The sequence below is a fragment of the Doryrhamphus excisus genome, linkage group LG17, assembly GCF_037039965.1.
Source record: "Doryrhamphus excisus strain RoL-2023G ecotype Guam linkage group LG17, RoL_Dexc_Guam_v1.1, whole genome shotgun sequence".
Taxonomy (NCBI): Eukaryota; Metazoa; Chordata; class Actinopteri; order Syngnathiformes; family Syngnathidae; genus Doryrhamphus; species Doryrhamphus excisus.
In genome coordinates, this window is record NC_136373.1 from 5,726,387 (window position 1) to 5,747,689 (window position 21,303).

At 40.1% G+C, this 21,303-nt stretch overlaps 1 protein-coding gene across 5 annotated transcripts in view; it reads left to right on the top strand.

The window, feature by feature from the left end:
• LOC131136561 (vitamin D3 receptor A) overlaps positions 1-21,303 on the top strand; it is a 37,927-nt gene that overhangs the window by 7,028 nt on the left and 9,596 nt on the right. For 2 of the 5 annotated variants that reach the window (XM_058083557.2, XM_058083552.2), the window contains 2 exons: positions 17,667-17,814; positions 18,652-18,782. In XM_058083557.2, coding sequence (XP_057939540.1) covers positions 17,669-17,814; positions 18,652-18,782 — 277 coding nt within the window. In that variant the 5' untranslated portion in view covers positions 17,667-17,668. Of the gene's footprint in view, positions 1-2,296; positions 2,764-12,538; positions 13,308-17,666; positions 17,815-18,651; positions 18,783-21,303 lie in introns of those variants that run through there. The other 3 variants (XM_078798248.1, XM_058083553.2, XM_058083559.2) reach the window with 3 other exon arrangements.

A 21,303-nucleotide genomic window follows, 5' to 3' on the forward strand; every position in this document is an offset into this window, starting at 1 on the left:
TGCTCAATTGGGAAGTCGGTTCACACAAGTAATTTATAAAGTTTTTCAATGACGAGGCCATGTTGCAAAGAATAAATCACCAAAGGAAGGTTGGAAAAACTCATATTATTTTAATACTGCTTTATTGTATTCACATGTGACTGCTAAATCCTTTATGAACAGGCTCTAATGGGTTCCTTATGGGATGTTCTTTGTGCAGTCACGATGTAAACGTAGCAGCGGTGGGATTAGGTCTGGTTTCAAACACCACCGCCATAAGGGGCTTGGAGGGATCCGCTGAAATCACGGCTCACCTAACCGTTTTAAGTATACAGGCCCTTTTGGATACTTCAGGTTCAACAGTGAACAATGCTAACGAGTTAACTTTAGCCGAAAGGCTTCAGTTTGGTGCACCGTTCCCACGAGGCCATGGATGCTTTCACCACAAAAACCTCAGAAGCTCAATTTCACGCTCAATATTTTTTTTTTAAATTAAATTTTAATGCCTCTCTCTAGAGAGATTTTGTTATCTGGAATGAATATATTCACATATGATACAACAATGGTAATACTGAAGTAACAATGCATTTTTATTGATTATGCATTCTGTGCTTTGAATAATCACGCCATGTCCATGTATGTAAAATTATTAGCATTTGCAAAGGAAGAGCAAAGAAAAGAATATTAACGATATGGTGGGTTTTGATGTCATGCTTTAAGAAAAAAATTCTTAATATCGATATGTATTGCCTAGCCTTAGTTTGTGTTTCTTTCGGGATCTTTTATTTGAGAGCCACCCACTAAGAGAGTGGACAAGCATGTTTTCTTTTATGGACTTGCCACAGTGTTTCTTATTCGCACTTGGATGTTATCACGTTGTTCTACACACTTCTGCAGTATGTCTCTTGACCTTATAAAGCAGCACACTCTGGTGTCGGTCTCCTTAAAATAAAACCTCAACTATTAACATAATGTGCTTGTTTGTATCATCTGTTTGGTTCATGTATATGAGACAAATTTTGGCCAACTTCAACTTTGTGCAACATCTGTGTAAAAAGTTGACACAAACTGGTGAAATGCTGTACCTTTCAGGCATTCGGTAATTGAGATTACCGTTTGTTCCTTTTTAAATAACGTCTGCGATTGTGTATTTTAAGTGTTGTCCAAAACCGGCGCACAGTTTGCCTGGTTGTGAAGGATAGGGGTGACGTTGGTTATATGTGAGTTTATAATAGTTTATAATAGTTGGCCCACACACTCCATGTGCAAATAGTTCAAACACAGGCAAACATCTGTAAAGAGATTATTATTTTGTGTTATGTTCTGATTCTGCGAATAAATTTAGTTATTTTGCCATCAAAATCTTTTTTTCCTGTGTTGTTTTTGTTGTTTCATAGAAGTAAACAATTGTTCAGATGTTGGATATGTCACGAAGACAAAAAATTGTCAATTTTCTCCTCAGGAGTTTCTCCTACAAGCCAGTTGGGAGGCAGTTTGAGCCACTGCACGCCACTTAGGCACCTTATTGGTGACACTAGGCGCCATTGCAAATTGCATTGGTGTGAACTGGCGCCGGCCCAGTGGACTCCTAGCATTATTGCCGCAACTTGGCTTGCACCATTATATTCCAGTGGATTCCAATAGGTGGATTGTTTGTGACATTTGGTTCCACTTGGTGGACACTTGCATCAAGCAATTAGCGCAACAAAGATTTTAAACATTTAGAATTTTTTTTGCCGCCACCATGAGCCAGTTGGGAGGCAGTTTGAGCCACTGCACGCCACTAGGCATCTTATTGGTGACACTAGGCGCCACAGCAAATTGCATTGGTGTGAACTGGCGCCGGCCCAGTGGACTCCTAGCATTATTGCCGCAACTTGGCTTGCACCATTACATTCCAGTGGATTCCAATAGGTGGATTGTTTGTGACATTTGGTTCCACTTGGTGGAGACTTGCATCAAGCAATTAGCACAACAAAGATTTTAAACATTTTGAAATTTGCTTGCCACCAAACTCAATTTTTGCCGCCACCACAAGCCAGTTGGGAGGCAGTTTGAGCCACAGCATGCCACTAGGCACCTTATTGGTGACACTAGGCGCCACAGCAAATTGCATTGGTGTGAACTGGCACCAACTGGCGCCGGCACAGTGGACTCTTAGCATAAACTGGGACTGTGAAAAACAGATAAAAAACTTTTTTTTTTTTTAATCCGACTATTTTAGTCCATGGAAGCATAGTCAGTGATCCACAACACTAAAGACTGTTTACCTGGTGATATTATTCAGCCGGAGATGCCTGATGGTCTGGAAAGTAGTGAAGAAGTCAAGAACACAGCGCCCACTTTCATTCTAAGATGTTTAGCATAGTCTAATGTAAAAAAAAAAAATATATGTCCATGTTTTTTTGATTGACAGCTTTGAATCATACTTGGCTTTCCCGTGTTGACGTGACATTGCCTGTGTGTGATTTTTCTGGATCATGAAAAAATAATTGACAAGAAAATTTTTGTCACCCTCACAAAACGTGGTCGTGTTTTTGCCAGTCTGGGTTTATTACTCTTCCTCTGCATGCCAGCAAGATTACGTAAAAACATTAAGATTTTTCACTGAACTTAGTTGAAGGTGTAGTTAATGAGCCCGGGACGAGACTATTAAATTTTAAGGCACAGTGAAAATAAAATACATGTTGTTTTTTTTTTTTAAACATCAGCAAAATGTTCCTCCAAGCATCCATGGAGGCCTGCAGTAAAAGTTGTCAGTTGACAGTCAATATAAACTTTGAGGTAGAAATGTAGAATATAGAGTTGTCATGTTGTTACGGTTCATTGCAAAAGTCTCTGGTCTCTGCAAAAGTGGACCAAATACACATTACGCAATACCCCCCTCTGGGTGTCTGAATAATTTGAGCATTGTTTTTTTTTTGAGGTGTTTGGAGGTGTTTTTCGATTTTTTTTTTGGTGTAATTTGGAGCCGAAAAAGCACAGCACTTTTAAGTCAGTCATATATATTGTAAATGCTTAAGTCATTCTGAATGGAAACATGACTTCATCATTTTCCTCTACATGGTATTTGGCACGAGAAAGGTTCGGTATGCATTTGCCAGTACTTGTGTTGAGCAGTAGTAAAGATTAATCCTACAATCCAATCCGGGATAGCCCCCCCCCACCCAACCCACCCCACAAGCCGCGTAATATGGGGGGGCTCCTTAAAACGTCTAGACTGCCAAGTATGTGAGTGTAACTCTATACACTAACACCGTTCACCCACCAATCCAAACATACGTGCTGCTTTAAAAAAAAAAAAAAAATATTACACAAACCACTTCCATCTTCAAGCATCAAAACCTTGATTTTAACGCTAGACAATGGCATAAAAAAATAATCGAAATACAATATAACAGTATAACACTTGGGGAAATGATTCTAATTTAGACACCAATGAACTACTGAGATGCAACAATGATCAACAGTTGATAGTCTACTATATGATATACACTATCGCTCAAAAATTTGGGATCACTTGGAAATTTTTTCAGCCAGTCTGAGATATTTTTTTCGGCAATCCTGCCATGAAGTCCTGAAGTCGCCGCTTTTTTTTTTGATACTTTAAAAAATTTTTTTATTTTTTTTTGATACTGACACTGGTGTTTGACGGGTACTATTTAGTACAACTACCAGATGACGACCTGTGAGGGGTCTTTGTCTTAAATTACACACTCTCAGATATTTGTCTTTTGCATAGGTGTGCATCGTTTTTCTGTCCTTGTTAGACCCAGTTTGTGCTGCTCTCTGAAGGGAGTAGTTAACAGCATGGTAAGAGATTTTAGTTTAGATTTTTAGATGGGTTTTCCAATAATCTATTAGCCTTTATGAAATGATGAACTTGGATTAGCAGCCATACCAGGAGATTGATACAGAGGACTGACAGTTGTTGATAGTAGGCCTCGATGCAAAAATGTAGATCCTTCTCTGAAAATCATGATTAATTTTAATTGTTTGTGAACTGGATAAAAATGTTTGTGAAATGGAAAAAATTTTTTGCGAAATGCATGAAAAAAACGTAGATCGTTCTTCGAAAATCATCTGATTCATTTTAACTGTTTGTGAAATGGAAAAAAAATGTTTGTGAAATGCATGAAAATTTGTTTTTTTCTTTGGAAAACAAAGATATTTGCAAGTGATCCCAAACTTTTGAGCGGTAGTGTATTTACCTGAAATGGCTGATCCCAACAACTGGTGATCTTGAACATTTATCAGGGGTGCCTAGGCCTTTTTCATACTACTGTAAGTGTGATAAAAATCTCCATTCATCCATTTTCTATGTGGCTTATCCTCATTAGTGTCATGGACAAATAATCATTCACACTCACATTCATACCTATGGACAATTTGGATTTTCCAATTAATGTTGTTATTAAAAAGTTGGGTTTTAAATAGAGAGAGGGTATCTGCCACCAGGATTCAGAATCAGAATCAGAAAAGGGTTTATTGCCAGGTATGATCAAAAACATACTAGGAATTTGTTTTGGTATAGTAGGTGCAGACACATCTATTAAAAAAGAATGAAAAATACAAAATATACAGAATAACAGTATAAATATATGTACACAGTCTGTTTTTAAGTCAGGGACATGGTGCCATTGCAGAGAAGTCATATAACTAAAGGCACGACCTACTATTCTGGTTCTAAGTTCCAGTTCCAGTTCTAGTCCTACAGTGGTGTCCACAGTGAGACTTACTTTTCTATAGTAATTATTGTGTATATACTGTAATTAATGTGTGTAATTCCTGTGTGTTTGTCCGGAGCAAAGATTACACATCAGAATGAACAAAAGTTTTGCAATAACAGAGTTGAAAGTGGACTTTTTTTTATTTTTTTTTGTAATGGTGGTATTACCAAAAAAATGCATTTATCCTTCTGCCAAGTAATTTGATACACAATAAAAGGAAAAAAAAAGGGGTTTCATAGGGACTAGTGCTTTGCTAATGTTATATATTTATCCACCTTATTCCGCATTATAAAGTTAGACCAAATGTTAACAACAAAACCACCCACCCACTACCTGGCACCCATTAATAAGAGAAAATAACTTAGTGGAAAACAACAGTCTCTTACTGAGAAAATGACTCATGCTCAATCCCTCCATCTCTGTCGTACTTGTCTAGTTACCAGCCCAAGCACATCCTGTGCACAACAACAACAGCAACACCTAAATTGCCACACACACACACACACGTAGCACTCACCCTTGTGTTATTAAATGTGGCGACTGGATTGAATGCTAAAATATGAAAAAAAAGCATTTCCCAGAGTGACATTAATGTTAATGTGTTTAAAAACATATGTCTCCTGGCAGCATTGAACAACAGCAACATGAGCGTCAAAACAGCGTTTTTATCATTTAGAAACATGCAGCAACACCTGTTTTCAGAAATGAATTATGCAAAAGCAAAACAAAGCAAACCCAAAAAAAAAAATAATCAGACTACCTCAAGTTGCAGAATACAAATATTCATAGCGGGGAGCTGTGGCGTTAGCATAAACCATGCAACAGAACAAATGCCTCCATACATATGAAGGAGACAGGACTACCGGTTAAGACTGTATACTACACAAAACATGCACTACACACTACACACAGTCCAGTTGACACTAAATCAAATGTAGAGTTTAAAAAAATATATAGTATTTTATTGAAGACCTGTACAGTTAACCAACATTTTATAATGTTTTAATAATTTAATTTAAATGGCAATGGCAAGTTTGGATTTGCGTGCATGTATTTAAGAGACCCCTTAAAGCAGGGGTCTCAAACTCAATTTACTTGGGGGGCCACTGGAGCTAGGGTCTGGGCGAGACTGGGCTGCATCAGGTTTTCCAAAAAAAAAAAAAACAACAACAAAAAAAAACGCATTTATTAAAAACAGAAAAATTAATAAACTTTGCTTTGGTTTCGATTTTCTACAATAAAAGCTCTGATAAAACATTCCACTGTTCTCAAATATCTTACTTTTTATTTTTCTACACAAAATAAGATGAAAAATAAATAAACAAATCAAGAATAAAAAAAAAATCAATCAGTTATAAATAAATATAATAATAACAATAAAACAGCAAATAATAAAAACTTAAGAAACCACATATAGTTGGTGGGTAGACAAATTATTTTTTTCAGATTAAAATGAACAAAGCATTATTAGAGCCCTGTAGACATGACAAAACACGACTATAGTCACATTTATACTCTTTTTATTTACAACATATTGCGCAACTGCAGGGTCTCGAGACACATGCTAACTCGCAAACTAGAGAGCTAGCGACCTAAACGGTAGCCTTCAAGTTACTTCCTTTAAACTTAAATAGCTAAAAACTTACCACTTCCACACGGATAGGGAGGATAACTATTAACAGTTATTTAACCTTTAACATGAACATTAATCAAACGTAATAATTTTTTCTGGGTACATGATACCATACAGCATCCATATCAAACTTGCGCGGGCCGCACTAACATTAAACTTTCATATCAAGACGGGGGCCTCAAACTAGTCTGCGGGCCGCATGTTTGAGACCCCTGCCTTAAAGAGTCTTCTGCTGGGAATTTGGTGTTGTCCGTTAAAACTTAAAAAAAAAAATGTCCATAAAAAGAAACAAAAACACAAATCTGTCAAACCTTAAAAAAAAAAAAAACTGGACAGAAATTGCTGTGTGGCTTTGGCTGGGGTGCTTATGATTTTAAACTAAATCGCTCTCTGAATGCCTGTTTCCATGCTTGGGTGAGGCCTGTGTGGATGTTGCGCAACATCCCATCGCGAGCTAGTTCCCACAACTTCACGGTAATTATTCAAAATGTTGAACCATCAATTATGATGACAGCGAGCGCTACTTAATGTTGTCTTATATTTACATTAATCCATGTAAGATTCAAGGACAAATCAGCAGGAATAAAATCGGAATAATACTGCGCCAGAAAGAAGACTCGGGGGGGGGGGGGGAAATAATGGAATAATTAAAATCAGGACATAGAACTATGTTGAGTTTTTTTGTGGTCAGGCCTCTCTAAATTATTTATTTTGCCCTGACATGTTCCTCCATATTCTTGAAAGAAGATATCACACAATCCATCAACACTTTCCAGTAGTAGTATCTGTTTGTGTGGCTTAAACAAAGACCGTGGAATTAGAGAAAAACAAAAACAGAAAAAAAAAGGAACCACATAACATCATCGGAATTTGCAAACGCTCTGCTGAAGCCATCACACCCACATTCCAAAATTGTATTTGAAGTGTGTTACACCCTGGACTGGTGACCAGCCAATCACAGGGCACATATAGACAAACAACCATTCACACTCACATTCATACCTATGGACAATTTGGAGTCGCCAATTAACCTAGCATGTTTTTTGGAATGTGTGAGGAAACCGGAGTACCCGGAGAAAACCCACGCATGCACGGGGAGAACATGCAAACTCCACACAGAGATGGCCAAGGGTGGAATTGAACCCGGTTCTCCTACCTGTGAGGTCTGTGCGCTAACCACACGACCACCGTGCAACCAAGCTCAGTACAATCATTCATTTATTTTCTACTGCTTATTCCTCACACGGGGGTGCTGGAGCCTATCCCAGCAGTCTTCGGGCTAGAGGTGGGGTAAACCCTGGCCAACCAATCACAGGGCACATATAGACAAACAACCATTCACACTCACATTCATACCTATGGACAATTTGGAGTCGCCAATTAACCTAGCATGTTTTTTGGAATGTGGGAGGAAACCGGAGTAAACCCACGCATGCACGGGGAGAACATGCAAACTCCACACAGAGATGGCCGAGGGTGGAATTGAACCCTGGTCTCCTAGCTGTGAGGTATGTGCGCTAACCACTCGTCCGCCGTGCCGCTTCCTACAATTGAGAATTGATGAACTGAAATTTTGACAGTTTGGAAACACACAACCATGTTGAGTGTATGTAGCTTTAATGCTAATGAGTTGTCTCCAGGAAGTGCTATTGTGGACTTCATCCTATCCATTGTAATAGACCACAAATCATGTACAACAACGTACCAGGAAAGAGCGGGACAGGAAGACATTACTGTTAGCTACCCTGCTAACATTCACTCACAACAGCAGGTTTTTTAAACAATAACCGCTCCCATGTTTTTAAGACATGTAGCAAAGCCTGAACTCATCCAGAGATCATGAAAATATAGGAAAACATCAAAAGCGACAATTTGAGCGCCTCGAATAAGCCGCCTTTACGGACACAGATTATGTTAGACACTAAAATGGACATTTTGCATAATAGGAAGCCTTTTATAGGGGGGTGCTAGGGTCTGGGCAAGGCTGGGCCGCATCAGGTTTTCCAAAAAAAAAACGCATTTATTAAAAACAGAAAAATATACAAACTTTTTCATTGCTTTGGTTCCGATTTTCTACAATAAAAGCTCTGATAAAAATTCCACTGTTCTCAAATATCTTAATTTTTATTATTCTGCACAAAATAAGATGAAAGATAAATAAACAAATAAAAAATAAACAAAATCAATCAATCAGTAATAAATAAATATAATAATAATAATAAAAACTTAAGAAACCACATATAGTTGGTGGGTAGACAAATTATTTTTTTCAGATTAAAATGAACAAAGCATTATTAGAGCCCTGTAGACATGACAAAACACGACTATAGTCACATTTATACTCTTTTTATTTACAACATATTGCGCAACTGCAGGGTCTTGAGACACATGCTAACTCGCAAACTAGAGAGCTAGCGACCTAAACGGTAGCCTTCAAGTAATTTCCTTTAAACTTAAATAGCCAAAAACTTACCACTTCCACACGGATAGGGAGGATAACTATTAACAGTTATTAAACTGTTATTATTTAACATGAACATTAATCAAATGTAATAATTTTTTCTGGGTACATGATACCATACAGCATCCATATCAAACTTGCGCGGGCCGCACTAACATTTAACTTTCATATCAAGGCGGGGGCCTCAAACTAGTGTCCTGCGGGCCACATTTGGCCCACGGGTCGCGTGTTTGAGACCCCTGACTTACTGCAACTGTATAGAATTGTAGAATACACTGATTGCCGCATGTTGTGACTTTTTAGTGTCAACTAACAAATGTTAAAACAAACTTCAAAACCGCATTCAACATCAACACCACTATAAACGCTGTAGGCCGTCGATGTGGTTTAATAAAGACAACATGTCACATACTAGCTTGGCGGTTTACATCCATGCATTTGTAGTATATAGTCAATAGCCCAGTCTAACTGTATGACTCCCTCTAATTACTATTGCAATGCGAACAATGCATCGCAACATGAAGTGACCACAAGGCGGTCTATAATTGAGGACCAAAGAAGAATAAGTAGAGACAGCAAGACAGTCCGTAAGTGCACAAACAGATTTAGATCCAAGTTTCCTCAAAGGGGGAAAAAAAAGGGAATAGAACTTTGGCAGTGAGAGGAAAAAATGTGTGTGGGAAAGAGGAGCTGTGATACAAGGTATTCATGGAATTACAATATGGAACCAATACTAACACCATTTAAAGCTGCAAGTCCTAATTAGCAGCATAGAAAATGAATGGATGGATGGACATCCTCATGTTATGTTAGTATGTATGTTAATAAAATATATTGACATGCATATTTTACATAAATTTTGTCTAGACTCATTTATTGGGATATATATATCGTTTATCGATATTCAACATATATATGAGTTTTGGTCCATATCGCCTCGTCCTACTAAGTCTACAAAAGTCCTGGTCACTCATACGCAAATGCCAACAGGGCTGATTAATTCTGCTCAAAATATGCTCAAATAATATGCAAGTGGTTAATGTGCAGGCCACACAGCTAGGTGACCTGAATTCAATTCCACCGGGTACTCCGGTTTCCTCCCACATTCCAAAAACATGCTAGGTTAATTGGCGACTCCAAATTGACCATAGGTATGAATGTGAGTGTGAATGGTTGTTTGTCTATATGTGCCCTGTGATTGGCTGGCGACCAGTCCAGGGTGTACCCCTGCCTCTTGCCCAAAGACAGCTGGGATAGGCTCCGGCACCCCCGCGACCCTTGTGAGGATAAGCGGTATGGAAAATGTATGAATTATGAGATAAAAAAAGTCCTAACTAGCTGCACGGTGAGGAAGTGGTTAGCGTGCAGGCCTCACAGCTAGGAGACCCGAGTTCGATTCCACCCTCAGCCATCTCTGTGTGGAGTTTACATGTTTACATGTTTGTCTGTGTATGTGATATATTTCACTGAAATTGATGACCCCAACATCTGGTGGTTAGTGCGCATGCCACACAGAGTTTGATTCCAACCTCAGGCATGCGTGGGTTTTCTCCAGGTACTCCGGTTTCCTCCCACATTCCAAAAACATGCTAGGTTAATTGGCGACTCCAAATTGTCCATAGGTATGAATGTGAGTGTGAATGGTTGTTTGTCTATATGTGCCCTGTGATTGGCTGGCCACCAGTCCAGGGTGTACTCTGCCTCTCGCCTGAAGACGGCTGGGATAGGCTCCAGCACCCCCCGCGACCCTCGTGAGGAAAAGCAGTAGAAAATGAATGAATGAATGTATTGTACTAGGCTGCACAGCGATCGAGTGGTTAGCATGCAGACCTCACAGCTAGGAGACCAGGGTTCAATTCCACCCTCGGTCATCTTTGTGGGGTGGACCCAACAATAAGGAAACAAAGTGGCGTCATGAGTGAACCTTTTTGAATGACCTACATGTAGAGCAGGTGTTTGATAAATAGCCATGTTATTGTTCCTCCTGCTTTATTGGCCCCAGAAGGCTGTGTTTTCTGTTTTGTTGTTGGGCTGAGTGGAAGTTTTTTTTCCTTTCCAGTTTAGCTGACACTGCATCCTCTGTTGGCTATGCATAAAAATTCAGTGGGCCAAAACAGCATAAGCAATATACAAATTGTCTTTCTTTTAGGTTTTATTAGGTCTATTCTCGGGTTGGGCGATGAAATGCTGTCATCGTGAGGAGAAGGAACATTCGTTGGCTGAAAGTTGGCTGAATCTCCTCTTAAGGAGCGTGAATGGAAGTTAGCAGTGTGTGGTTGTGTGTATGTGTGTGTACGCTCGATCAATCACTCCTTTTCCAATTCTTTCCTTACCACCATTTTCATTTTATTTTGCTACTTATTTACTGATGTATCTTGTCCCCCTTGTCTCGGTCCACTCATGCGTATTTTACACGCTCGCTTATCTAGTTACGGCCGGTGCTGGATTGGTGTAGTTTGTTCTCACCCAGCTGAGCCTGCCTATCAGGTTAATAATTCACCTTCATTGTTGGCCCTTTGGCCTTATTCCATATAAACACAAACATAGCAACACGCCAGTTTTGGGGCACCACATTTGCAAACTTCACATAGAAAAAGGCATAAGAGGATTGGACAATGATTAGCCGCGAGATAATTGCTATCATTGACTTTATATAGAAGCTGTCATTATTCTGTATTTGTGTCTGTTGTATATTTATGTTGCTGCTTACACTGCCCAATGTGCTCTAGCACAGGTGGAGACATAGCAATTAATTGTCCAAACGTTATTGAACATTTGTCTAATGATGATGTAACTTTCAGGATATCTGTGTTACATATATGCTAACATGCCTTCCAATGCATTTTCACCACAACTCATAGCTTCAGGTAGAAAAAGGCATAAGCGGATTGGACAATGATGGTGCAAGATTGGCCGGTAGCATTGACTTTATATAGAAGCAGTCATTATTCTATATTTGTATCTGTTGTATATTTAAGTTGCTCTAATATCCACCCACTTTAATGATGATTAATAAAGCCTTGCCTTTCTTTGATGCCCATTAAATTGAAGATTTACTTGAAATTTCTCACACTGCCCAATGTGCTCTAGCACAGGTGGAGACATAGCAATTAATTGTCCAAACGTTATTGAACATTTGTCTAATGATGATGTAACTTTCAGGATATCTGTGTTACATATATGCTAACATGCCTTCCAATGCATTTTCACCACAACTCATATCTTCAGGTAGAAAAAGGCATAAGCGGATTGGACAATGATGGTGCAAGATTAGCCGGTAGCATTGACTTTATATAGAAGCAGTCATTATTCTATATTTGTATCTGTTGTATATTTAAGTTGCTCTACTATCCACCCACTTTAATGATGATTAATAAAGCCTTGCCTTTCTTTGATGCCCATTAAATTGAAGATTTACTTGAAATTTCTCACACTGCCCAATGTGCTCTAGCACAGGTGGAGACATAGCAATTAATTGTCCAAACGTTATTGAACATTTGTCTAATGATGATGTAACTTTCAGGATATCTGTGTTACATATATGCTAACATGCCTTCCAATGCATTTTCACCACAACTCATAGCTTCAGGTAGAAAAAGGCATAAGAGGATTGGGCAATGATGGTGCAAGATTAGCCACGAGATAATTGCTATCATTGACTTTATATAGAATATTATAGAAGCTGTCATTATTTTGTATTTGTATCTGTTTTATTTAAGTTGCTCCAATATCCACCCACTTTATTGATGATTAATGAAGCCTTGCCTTTCTTTGATGCCCATTAAATTGAAGATTTACTTGAAATTTCTCACACTGCCCAATGTGCTCCAGCACAGGTGGAGACATAGCAATTAATTGTCCAAACGTTATTGAACATTTGTCTAATGATGATGTAACTTTCAGGATATCTGTGTTTACATATATGCTAACATGCCTTCCAATGCATTTTCACCACAACTCATAGGAGTCTTTGTTGTTCCTTTTCATGCTTTAACTACCCATCATTTCAATTCTTTCTGCTACGCTAACCTTCCCTTCATTCTCTCTTTTTCTCTTTACTATCTCATTGCTTCATTCACTTTATTCACAAGCCACTTTGTGTCTGTTTTTTTAATTTTGATTTTTTTTATCCTCACAACTGCAACTCTCTCCCCCTCTCCTTGTCGACCTGCCAACAGTCTGACCGCCTGTTCGTTTTCATCCTCTACTTGGAAAAACAAGGTCCAAAAGTTCAAAACTTGTGTTGTGGACTGCCAAGGAGAGAGAGGTAGCACAAGAGAGCGAGGCCACGGAACACACTGGAATATTATCACCAAATAGATGGAATTTTAATTGAATTAGCCGTAACCCCCTTGTCCGTGAAATGAAAAATAATTGATTAGTCGCTCACCCTTTGCAGTAATGACTGTACTAGTAGTAGTGACTGAATTGACAGTGTTTCACTTGTCATAGTCTCACTTATGGGAGCTAATGACTGACGCTGGGAACACTGATTGTGCTGTAGGTAGGATTGCATAGGACAATTGCATGTTACAATGGGATTACAAAAATGGAGAAATGTTATTGTTTAAGGAACATAAAGAAATATAAATCAGTAAACCCAGTAACAGGATTTGTGCCAACATTTGTGTATTACTATAAATATGTCCATGCATGAGCTGTTCTTCCTTAAAAGCCTCTTCATATTTTCTCTCCACTAGCTTTGTAAAATGTGTCCTAGAGGGTCCTTGAGGCGTGTAACCTTCATTAAGAGGTGCAGATCATTGTAGTGAAGCCTTCATCACTACAAACATTTCATATTTCATACAGAGAGAGGGTCCACTTTAATTTTACTGTATATGCCACAGTGTGTTTTTTGTAAGATCTGCATCTAAAAGAATACATGTTCTTAACAACGTCAAAGGATTACAGTCATGAGAATCTTCATAAGTGACCGTTGGGAGTACTATGCGTGCTAAGCTGAAGCGTGTCTGGCTTAGAGAATATCGCGGCGGGCTGTTAGTGAGGCCCTCTGTGAGGCAGCTGGTAGTAAAAAGGAGGCCATGCTCCCCCGTCGCGTTGCCTATAGGCCCTACTTCACTATGGATTCCATTGCCCTCCTATACTAAGCTGTATACAGTCACGGGCCTTGACTCTGTTGCTAAGCTGTAAAAGACGGTCGCAACAAACCCATCCATTGATTTCAACTGCTTTGTTTTATTGTGCTAAATTTGGTAGCCATTCGTATTGAATCAGGACACCAGAGCTGTTGTAATAACTTGTTTCATATTATTAAGAATTGTCACCTTTTAATCTCACCCTTTGATTACATATGATACTTCAAATGCAGCTACTGCCATCCTGTGGAATCAGTGGATTGCCCACAGCCACCAACTGTTTACTGTTGATGTTTTTTGGACTTTTTTTTGTAGACTATGCACCTGAAACTACAAGAAGCATGTATTTCTGCAAAAGGAGGATCTACTAAATATTGATGTCACTTTTTTTGTTGGGGTGCCCAGATTTAGGCACCTGCCTACTTTTTGTGTAAATAATTATTGCTCATTTTCTGTAAATCCGATAATCACTTCTCATCTCTCACTGTGTTTGTCTGCTATATATTTCACGGAAATTGATGACCCCAACATCTGGTGGTTAGTGCGCAGGCCACACAGAGTTTGATTCCAACCTCAGGCATGCGTGGGTTTTCTCCAGGTACTCCGGTTTCCTCCCACATTCCAAAAACATGCTAGGTTAATTGGCGACTCCAAATTGTCCATAGGTATGAATGTGAGTGTGAAAGGTTGTTTGCTTATATGTGCCCTGTGATTGGCTGGCCACCAGTCCAGGGTGTACCTTGCCTCTTGCCCGAAGACAGCTGGGATAGGCTCCAGCACGCCCGCGACCCTCGTGAGGAAAAACGGTCGAAAATGAATGAACGAATGAATGAATGTATTGTACTAGGCTGCACAGCGATCGAGTGGTTAGCATGCAGACCTCACAGCTAGGAGACCAGGGTTCAATTCCACCCTCGGTCATCTTTGTGGGTTTTCTCCGGGTACTCCGGTTTCCTCCCACATTCCAAAAACATGCTAGGTTAATTGGCGACTCCAAATTGTCCATAGGTATGAATGTGAGTGTGAATGGTTGTTTGTCTATATGTGCCCTGTGATTGGCTGGCCACCAGTCCAGGGTGTACTCCGCCTCTCGCCGGAAGACAGCTGGGATAGGCTCCAGCACACCCGCAACCCGAGGATAAGCAATAGAAAATGAATGAATGAATGCTGACGCCAACAACCAGCGATTTATAAAGGAAAACTTCTAACATTATCAGGGGTGGCCAAACTTTTTCATACCACTGCAGTTGTTGATGGTACTTGTACAAGTAGTCAATACATTGATTTGCCAACCTTTAACAAAATGACAAAGAATGGTATTCTGGAGAATGCAGAAGGACGAACAATTTTAAGCATATCTGTCTGACTTAGTGTGAGGGTGGTCCTAACCACCACACTTTGCATGCTTTTTTTCTCCGGTGCTCCATCTGTTGGATTTGGATTTCACCCTTTAAGTTGATTATTGGTTGCAGAAAATCCCCAAAAGCATTGTATAAAGACCGAAGAGCAGTACACAGTGTGAGACAAAAAAAAAAGACCAGATTGAACACATGCTTCCTGGGCTCCATTAAAGACCGTATGTCCAAAGAGAGGTGGGTTGTTGTTGTTGTTGTTGTTGGTTCTGCAGCCTTCGCTTCAGAGTCTGCTCGTGGGTCGGAACGTCAAATTTACGATAGCTGGAACAGCAGACAGATTGAAAGCTCGAAGGGGCACAGAGGAGTGTTTGGTTGGAGAGAAATAGAAAGGGGAAAAGCAAACAGTGGCAAGAAACAGGCTCCCTTCACAAGGATTCTGCGTGGAATATTAGGTTGAAACCAGCTTTTTCAAACACTTTTTTCATTTTCTTTGACTTTTTTTTTTATAAATTATTGGATTAATATGCCTACATTATGCAATTGGAAAACGGTTTCCTCTTGCATGTTTACACTACCATTGATTGATCGATCATCGGAGTCGCTGTCTCCATAGTGGGATATAACCCTATAACAGAGGCAGATCATTCTGTAGAACCTTGATATCATTGCCTAATGCTGCCATGTTTTATTTTTCTTTAATTCATTCATTCATTCATTTTCTACCGCTTTTTCCTCATGAGGGTCGCAGGGGTGCTGGAGCCTATCCCAGCTGCCTTGGGGCAAGAGGCGGGGTACATCCTGGACTGGTCGCCAGCCAGCCAATCACAGGGCACATATAGACAAACAACCATTCACACTCACATTCATACCTATGGACAATTTGGAGTCGCCAATTAACCTAGCATGTTTTTGGAATGTGGGAGGAAACCGGAATACCCGGAGAAAACCCACTCATGCACGGGGAGAACATGCAAACTCCACACAGAGATGGCCGAGAGTGGAATTGAACCCTGGTCTCCTAGCTGTGAGGTCTGCACGCTAACCACTCGACCGCCGTGCTGCCCTTTTTTAATTCATTCTTTTTTTATTTTATTTTATTTTCTTTAATAGCACGCAAGTCAAGCTAGTGGTTAGCACACAGGCCTCACAGCTAGGAGACCCGAGTTTAATTCCGCCCTCGGCCATCTCTGTGTGGAGTTTGCATGTTCTCCCAGTGCATGCGTGGGTTTTCTCCGGGTTCCTCCCACATTCCAAAAACATGCTAGGTTAATTGGCGACTCCAAATTGTCCATAGGTATGAATGTGAGTGTGAATGGTTGTTTGTCTATATGTGCCCTGTGATTGGCTGGCCACCAGTCCAGGGTGTACCCATCACTTGCGGCAGTGTGCTCTTGTATTGTGTTGTATTTACACTATGTGGGGTCATGACTGACACATTTTAACATGGATCGCACTAACTTACTAGCCATTGTTATCCAGATCACTATAATGTATATACATATGTATTGGATATATGCAATTAAAATAGGAAGCTCTTGCAGAAAGAAGTATTTTATGTCAGAACAAGAAGTAATATTTATGGCCTTGGATGAATAAAAGTTTGGGAGCCCAGGTCAACACCAGCAAATAGCTGGTAATTGAACGAGTTTTTTCCATGAACTGTCCAGGTAATAAAAGCTAATGCATTGGCCTGATTGTTTGTTCACGTTGCTCGGCCATTTTGTTTTCCTCCATTCCCTTCTTATGTGTCTTTGTCCTGGTTTGACATGCATCAGCGGAGACTCTGATGCATGTCTGCTGTATCCTCGCAGCCATGTGATCACTTAGCCGGCTTTGCACGCCAAGTTCCTTGCGTGAATCCCCCTCCTCTTTTTTTTTTTTGCCCTCGTTCGGCCGTCTTCCCCTTACATGACTCTTCCTTCTTTTACGGGCGCAAATTATTTATGTTGTCAATGTGTGAGGATTATTTCAGTTACGTATACAGTAATTGTTTTTCACCCTCACAGTATCTTTATATGTATATTTAAGCAATATATAGCAGTATAGAAAATGGATGGATGGATTGGACACCGTAAAAAAGGTGCTGTTTGTGTTTATACCTATCACCTGCTGACTCATTCAGGAAATAGCAGCTTGTGTTAGTGAGAAACTGCCTCATGCTAAATATGCTAATAGCCCAGCACCTGTTTTTTTTTTTTTTTTTTATAAGAGGACACCAACCCAGGCGCATTTGACCAGCCACATTCTTAGATTTCCTCCTACCAAAACACACACATTGAGAGGTTAGTGGGTGTCCAATACGGAGGGATACAGGCTCTTATTATTTTGTTTGTAAAGAAGAGAGGAACGACAAGAGATCAACAATGAACGGCTCTGAACAGTTTTTCTTTTTTTCTCCTTTGGTTTCCACAGTGATGGAGCCCATGACGGTTACTACGTCGGTGGCAGGACCAGATGAGTTCGACCGCAATGCCCCCCGGATCTGTGGGGTGTGTGGCGATAAGGCCACCGGCTTCCATTTCAACGCCATGACCTGTGAGGGCTGCAAGGGCTTCTTTAGGTTAGTATGATCATCTATCATGATTTATTTATTTACCTAATTTGCAAAGGTGATAATTGCAGAAAATCGGAAATCTCATATTTAACCAGTACATTAATGTACTTTAATGATCTGGAATGCATGAAAAAGTAGCTCTCTTCTAATGCACAACACAGCAGAAACAGAACCAATGTTGTAATAGCAACATTATTACCACTCAAATCCTCAAATACCATATTTTCTGGACTATAAGTTGCTCCGGAGTATAAGTTGCACAAGGCCAAAAATGCATAATTGGGTAGAAAAAAAATAAGTCGTATTTTTTGCAGGTAATTTAATTTATGACCAAACCAGACATTACGTCCTCTTGGAAGGCAAGTTCTAACATTAATAAAAGAATAGAGAACAGGCTGAATAGGTGTAAGATATGCTAACATAATGGTACAGCTACACAAAAAATAAAAATAAACAGAAAAAGTTTCCTGTGTTTATGTAACAGTTTTTTCATTTATAAGGCGCTCTGGAGTATAAGTCGCAGGAACCGCCAACCTATGAAAAAAAGTGTGGCTTATAGTCCGGAAAATACGGTAAATACTTAAAATTCTGTACTACAAGTCACTCTTCTTTGATCATTTTGGACTTCAACAATGATGCAGGTAATTTATGGTTAAAGGAACTACAGTTCCCATGCTACCTAGAGGGCTGAGTCAGGAAGTAGTGAATTGGAGTCTTATCACAAGAAGACTCGGCTGTTTTTTTTTAATTAAATGTGTATAAAGAGAAATTATATCCACAAAATGCTATATCATTATAAAGGTTTCAATTGAACACATCTTGTTTTATGTTTGATTCCTACAGGCGCAGTATGAAGCGTAAAGCCTCCTTCACTTGCCCGTTCAACGGAAGCTGTACCATCACCAAAGACAACCGCCGTCACTGCCAGGCCTGTCGCCTCAAGCGCTGCATTGACATCGGCATGATGAAAGAGTGTGAGTATGCCCTATCTTGAGTTGTTGACACAGTAACACGAGAACACGTCCGTGCGGGTTTCTCAAAAGAAATCAAACCGCATTTGCGCTTCACGTCGGTTGTGTACACTACTTTCAGTGTTTTTGAGTTTATGCTGAGGTTTAGCGGTTGCCAGTTCATGCGGCCGGGAGGGATTAGCGGCAGGTTAGCTCGCAGGAAACTGCACGGTATTCAATGTAATAGTTAAAGACATTCAGAAGGATCTGGCTCAGTCGAATCAAGGCCAGCGTGTAAACGGATCTAATTTACTCCAAGGAGACAGACAATAGTAGCTATGAAATGGGAAGGCCGTGGCATATGGCTGGCTCACAGAGGAGCCGAATATAAAAGAGTTTAGCCAGAAGTAATGAATTCATAATTGGTGACGAGACAAGCAGTAAGTGACATAAAGGAAGCATGGGGATGGCTCATTGCGACAATGGCTCTCTGTTTTCACAGTGCTGTATTTCATTCTTTAACACAGGGGTCAGAAACCTATGGCTCGCGAGCTGTATAAGTGAAAATGACCTCGCGAATGCGGAAAAAGCATAAAACAGACTTTATTATACTCTGATATTGTTGGTCTTGTCTAACAATGTATTCAGTGTCAAAATGTATTACACGGATCTCATAGAAATACTTTTAAATATTTGGCTTTCATGGCTCTATTAGCAGAAAGGTTTTCGAACCCCTGCTGTAATTTAAGTCATCCTTTCATTCATTTTTATTACCGTTTTTCCTCACAAGGGTCGAGGGTGGTGCTGGAGCCTATCCCAGTATGGGCACCCCTGATAATGTTCGAGATTTTTCTTTATAAATCGCTGGTTGTTGGCGTCAGCATTCATTCATTTTCTACCGCTTATCCTCACGAGGGTCGAGGGTGGTGCTGGAGCCTATCCCAGCTGTTTTTGTAATTTTGTTTAAAGTTGGAAAATCAATGTAAATATGAAGTAAATCAACAACTACAGTGGTATGAAAAAGTATGGGCACCCCTGATAATGTTCGAGATTTTCCTTTATAAATCGCTGGTTGTTGGCGTCAGCATTCATTCATTTTCTACTGCTTATCCTCACGAGGGTTGTAGAGGGTGCTGGAGCCTATCCCAGCACCCCTTCGGACGAGAGGCGGGGTACACCCTGGACTGGTCGCCAGCCAGCCAATCACAGGGCACATATAGTCAAACAACCATTCACACTCACATTCATACCTATGGACAATTTGGAGTCGCCAATTAGCATGCTAGCATGTTTTTGGAATGTGGGAGGAAACCCAACTCCACACAGAGATGCCTGAGAGTAGAATTGAATCCTGTTCTCTTAGCTGTGAGGTCTGCGCGCTAACCACTCCACCACCGTGCAGCCAAGTAGCTAAATTAGCTCAACCGGTCACTGGAAACACCTGCAAAATTGGAACTAAACCCTCTAAAAGTTCCTACTTCTTGTGGAAAGTTCTTGCTATAAAGCTGGGGTGCGTATTCAATGTATTACATTAAAGCAGTTTTCCAATACTGTAGTTCACAAATTAAACCAAAGATGTTTTGAAGTTTGTTTCACTGTTAAATTACATTTAATACTGGAACTAACTATTACTTCTTCCTGGTTTTATTTTCCTCATTCAAAGTGGACCTCCATGAAGCTCTCCCTGTTCAGGCTACCACATTCAATTAGTCACTTTACAAAATGTAAACTGTTCTCTCGCCAAGCGCTTTGGGCACGCTCAAGAAGTTTCTATGATGCTTTGGTTGTTTGTAAAGTAATGCCCTAAATAATGCAAGCTGGTGGTGCCCGGTCTTGGCAAGAAACTGGTTGGCTCCGGCTCTTCCGCCTACAATAGCAACTTTGATGCTGCCTGCCAAACTGTGACCAAACTGCGCCTATTCACCATTGACTTTTTTCATGCCACACAATTGGATGTCCTCGCCGCAAGGAGTGGCCTGAGTGTGTTTGTTGGCATTGGGAGAGAATTTGGACGGAACATCCAAAGCCTAATTAATGAGGGTAAGGTTAAAAGAGATGTGAAACCAAATAAGCTAAGTGGTTAGATTCTTTCAGAGGCCTTTTTTTATTTTTTTTTTATTTTTTAGCCAAACTGTTGGTGTTCCTGTTTTTGCTATGTGCCGCATCATGGGGGTTATGAAACGCTCCGCCTGTGGTTGCAGTCTAGAGTGCAATCATTCAAAAGCCACTTCAAACATATTTGTTTACAGACTCCAAACAAACCAACGTTCAGTCAAAAGAGCACCACCTGAGCACTAAACAATTGTCACCCTTTCCAGCTCATTGGTCATTTCACTGTTTTTTTTTTTTTTAAATTTAAATCGAGTTTGAGACCAGATAACCTGTACAATGCCTTGAAATGCAACAGTTGTAGCGGCCACATCATATCTGTGTAAGCCATGACCCGTGGCTCTGGGCCTTGCGCCTTTTTGGCTTGGCCGCTACGTCTGGCAAGTCAGGCTGTCTGTCTGCACAGTTGAGCACTTCATGGGTAATCAGTCACCGT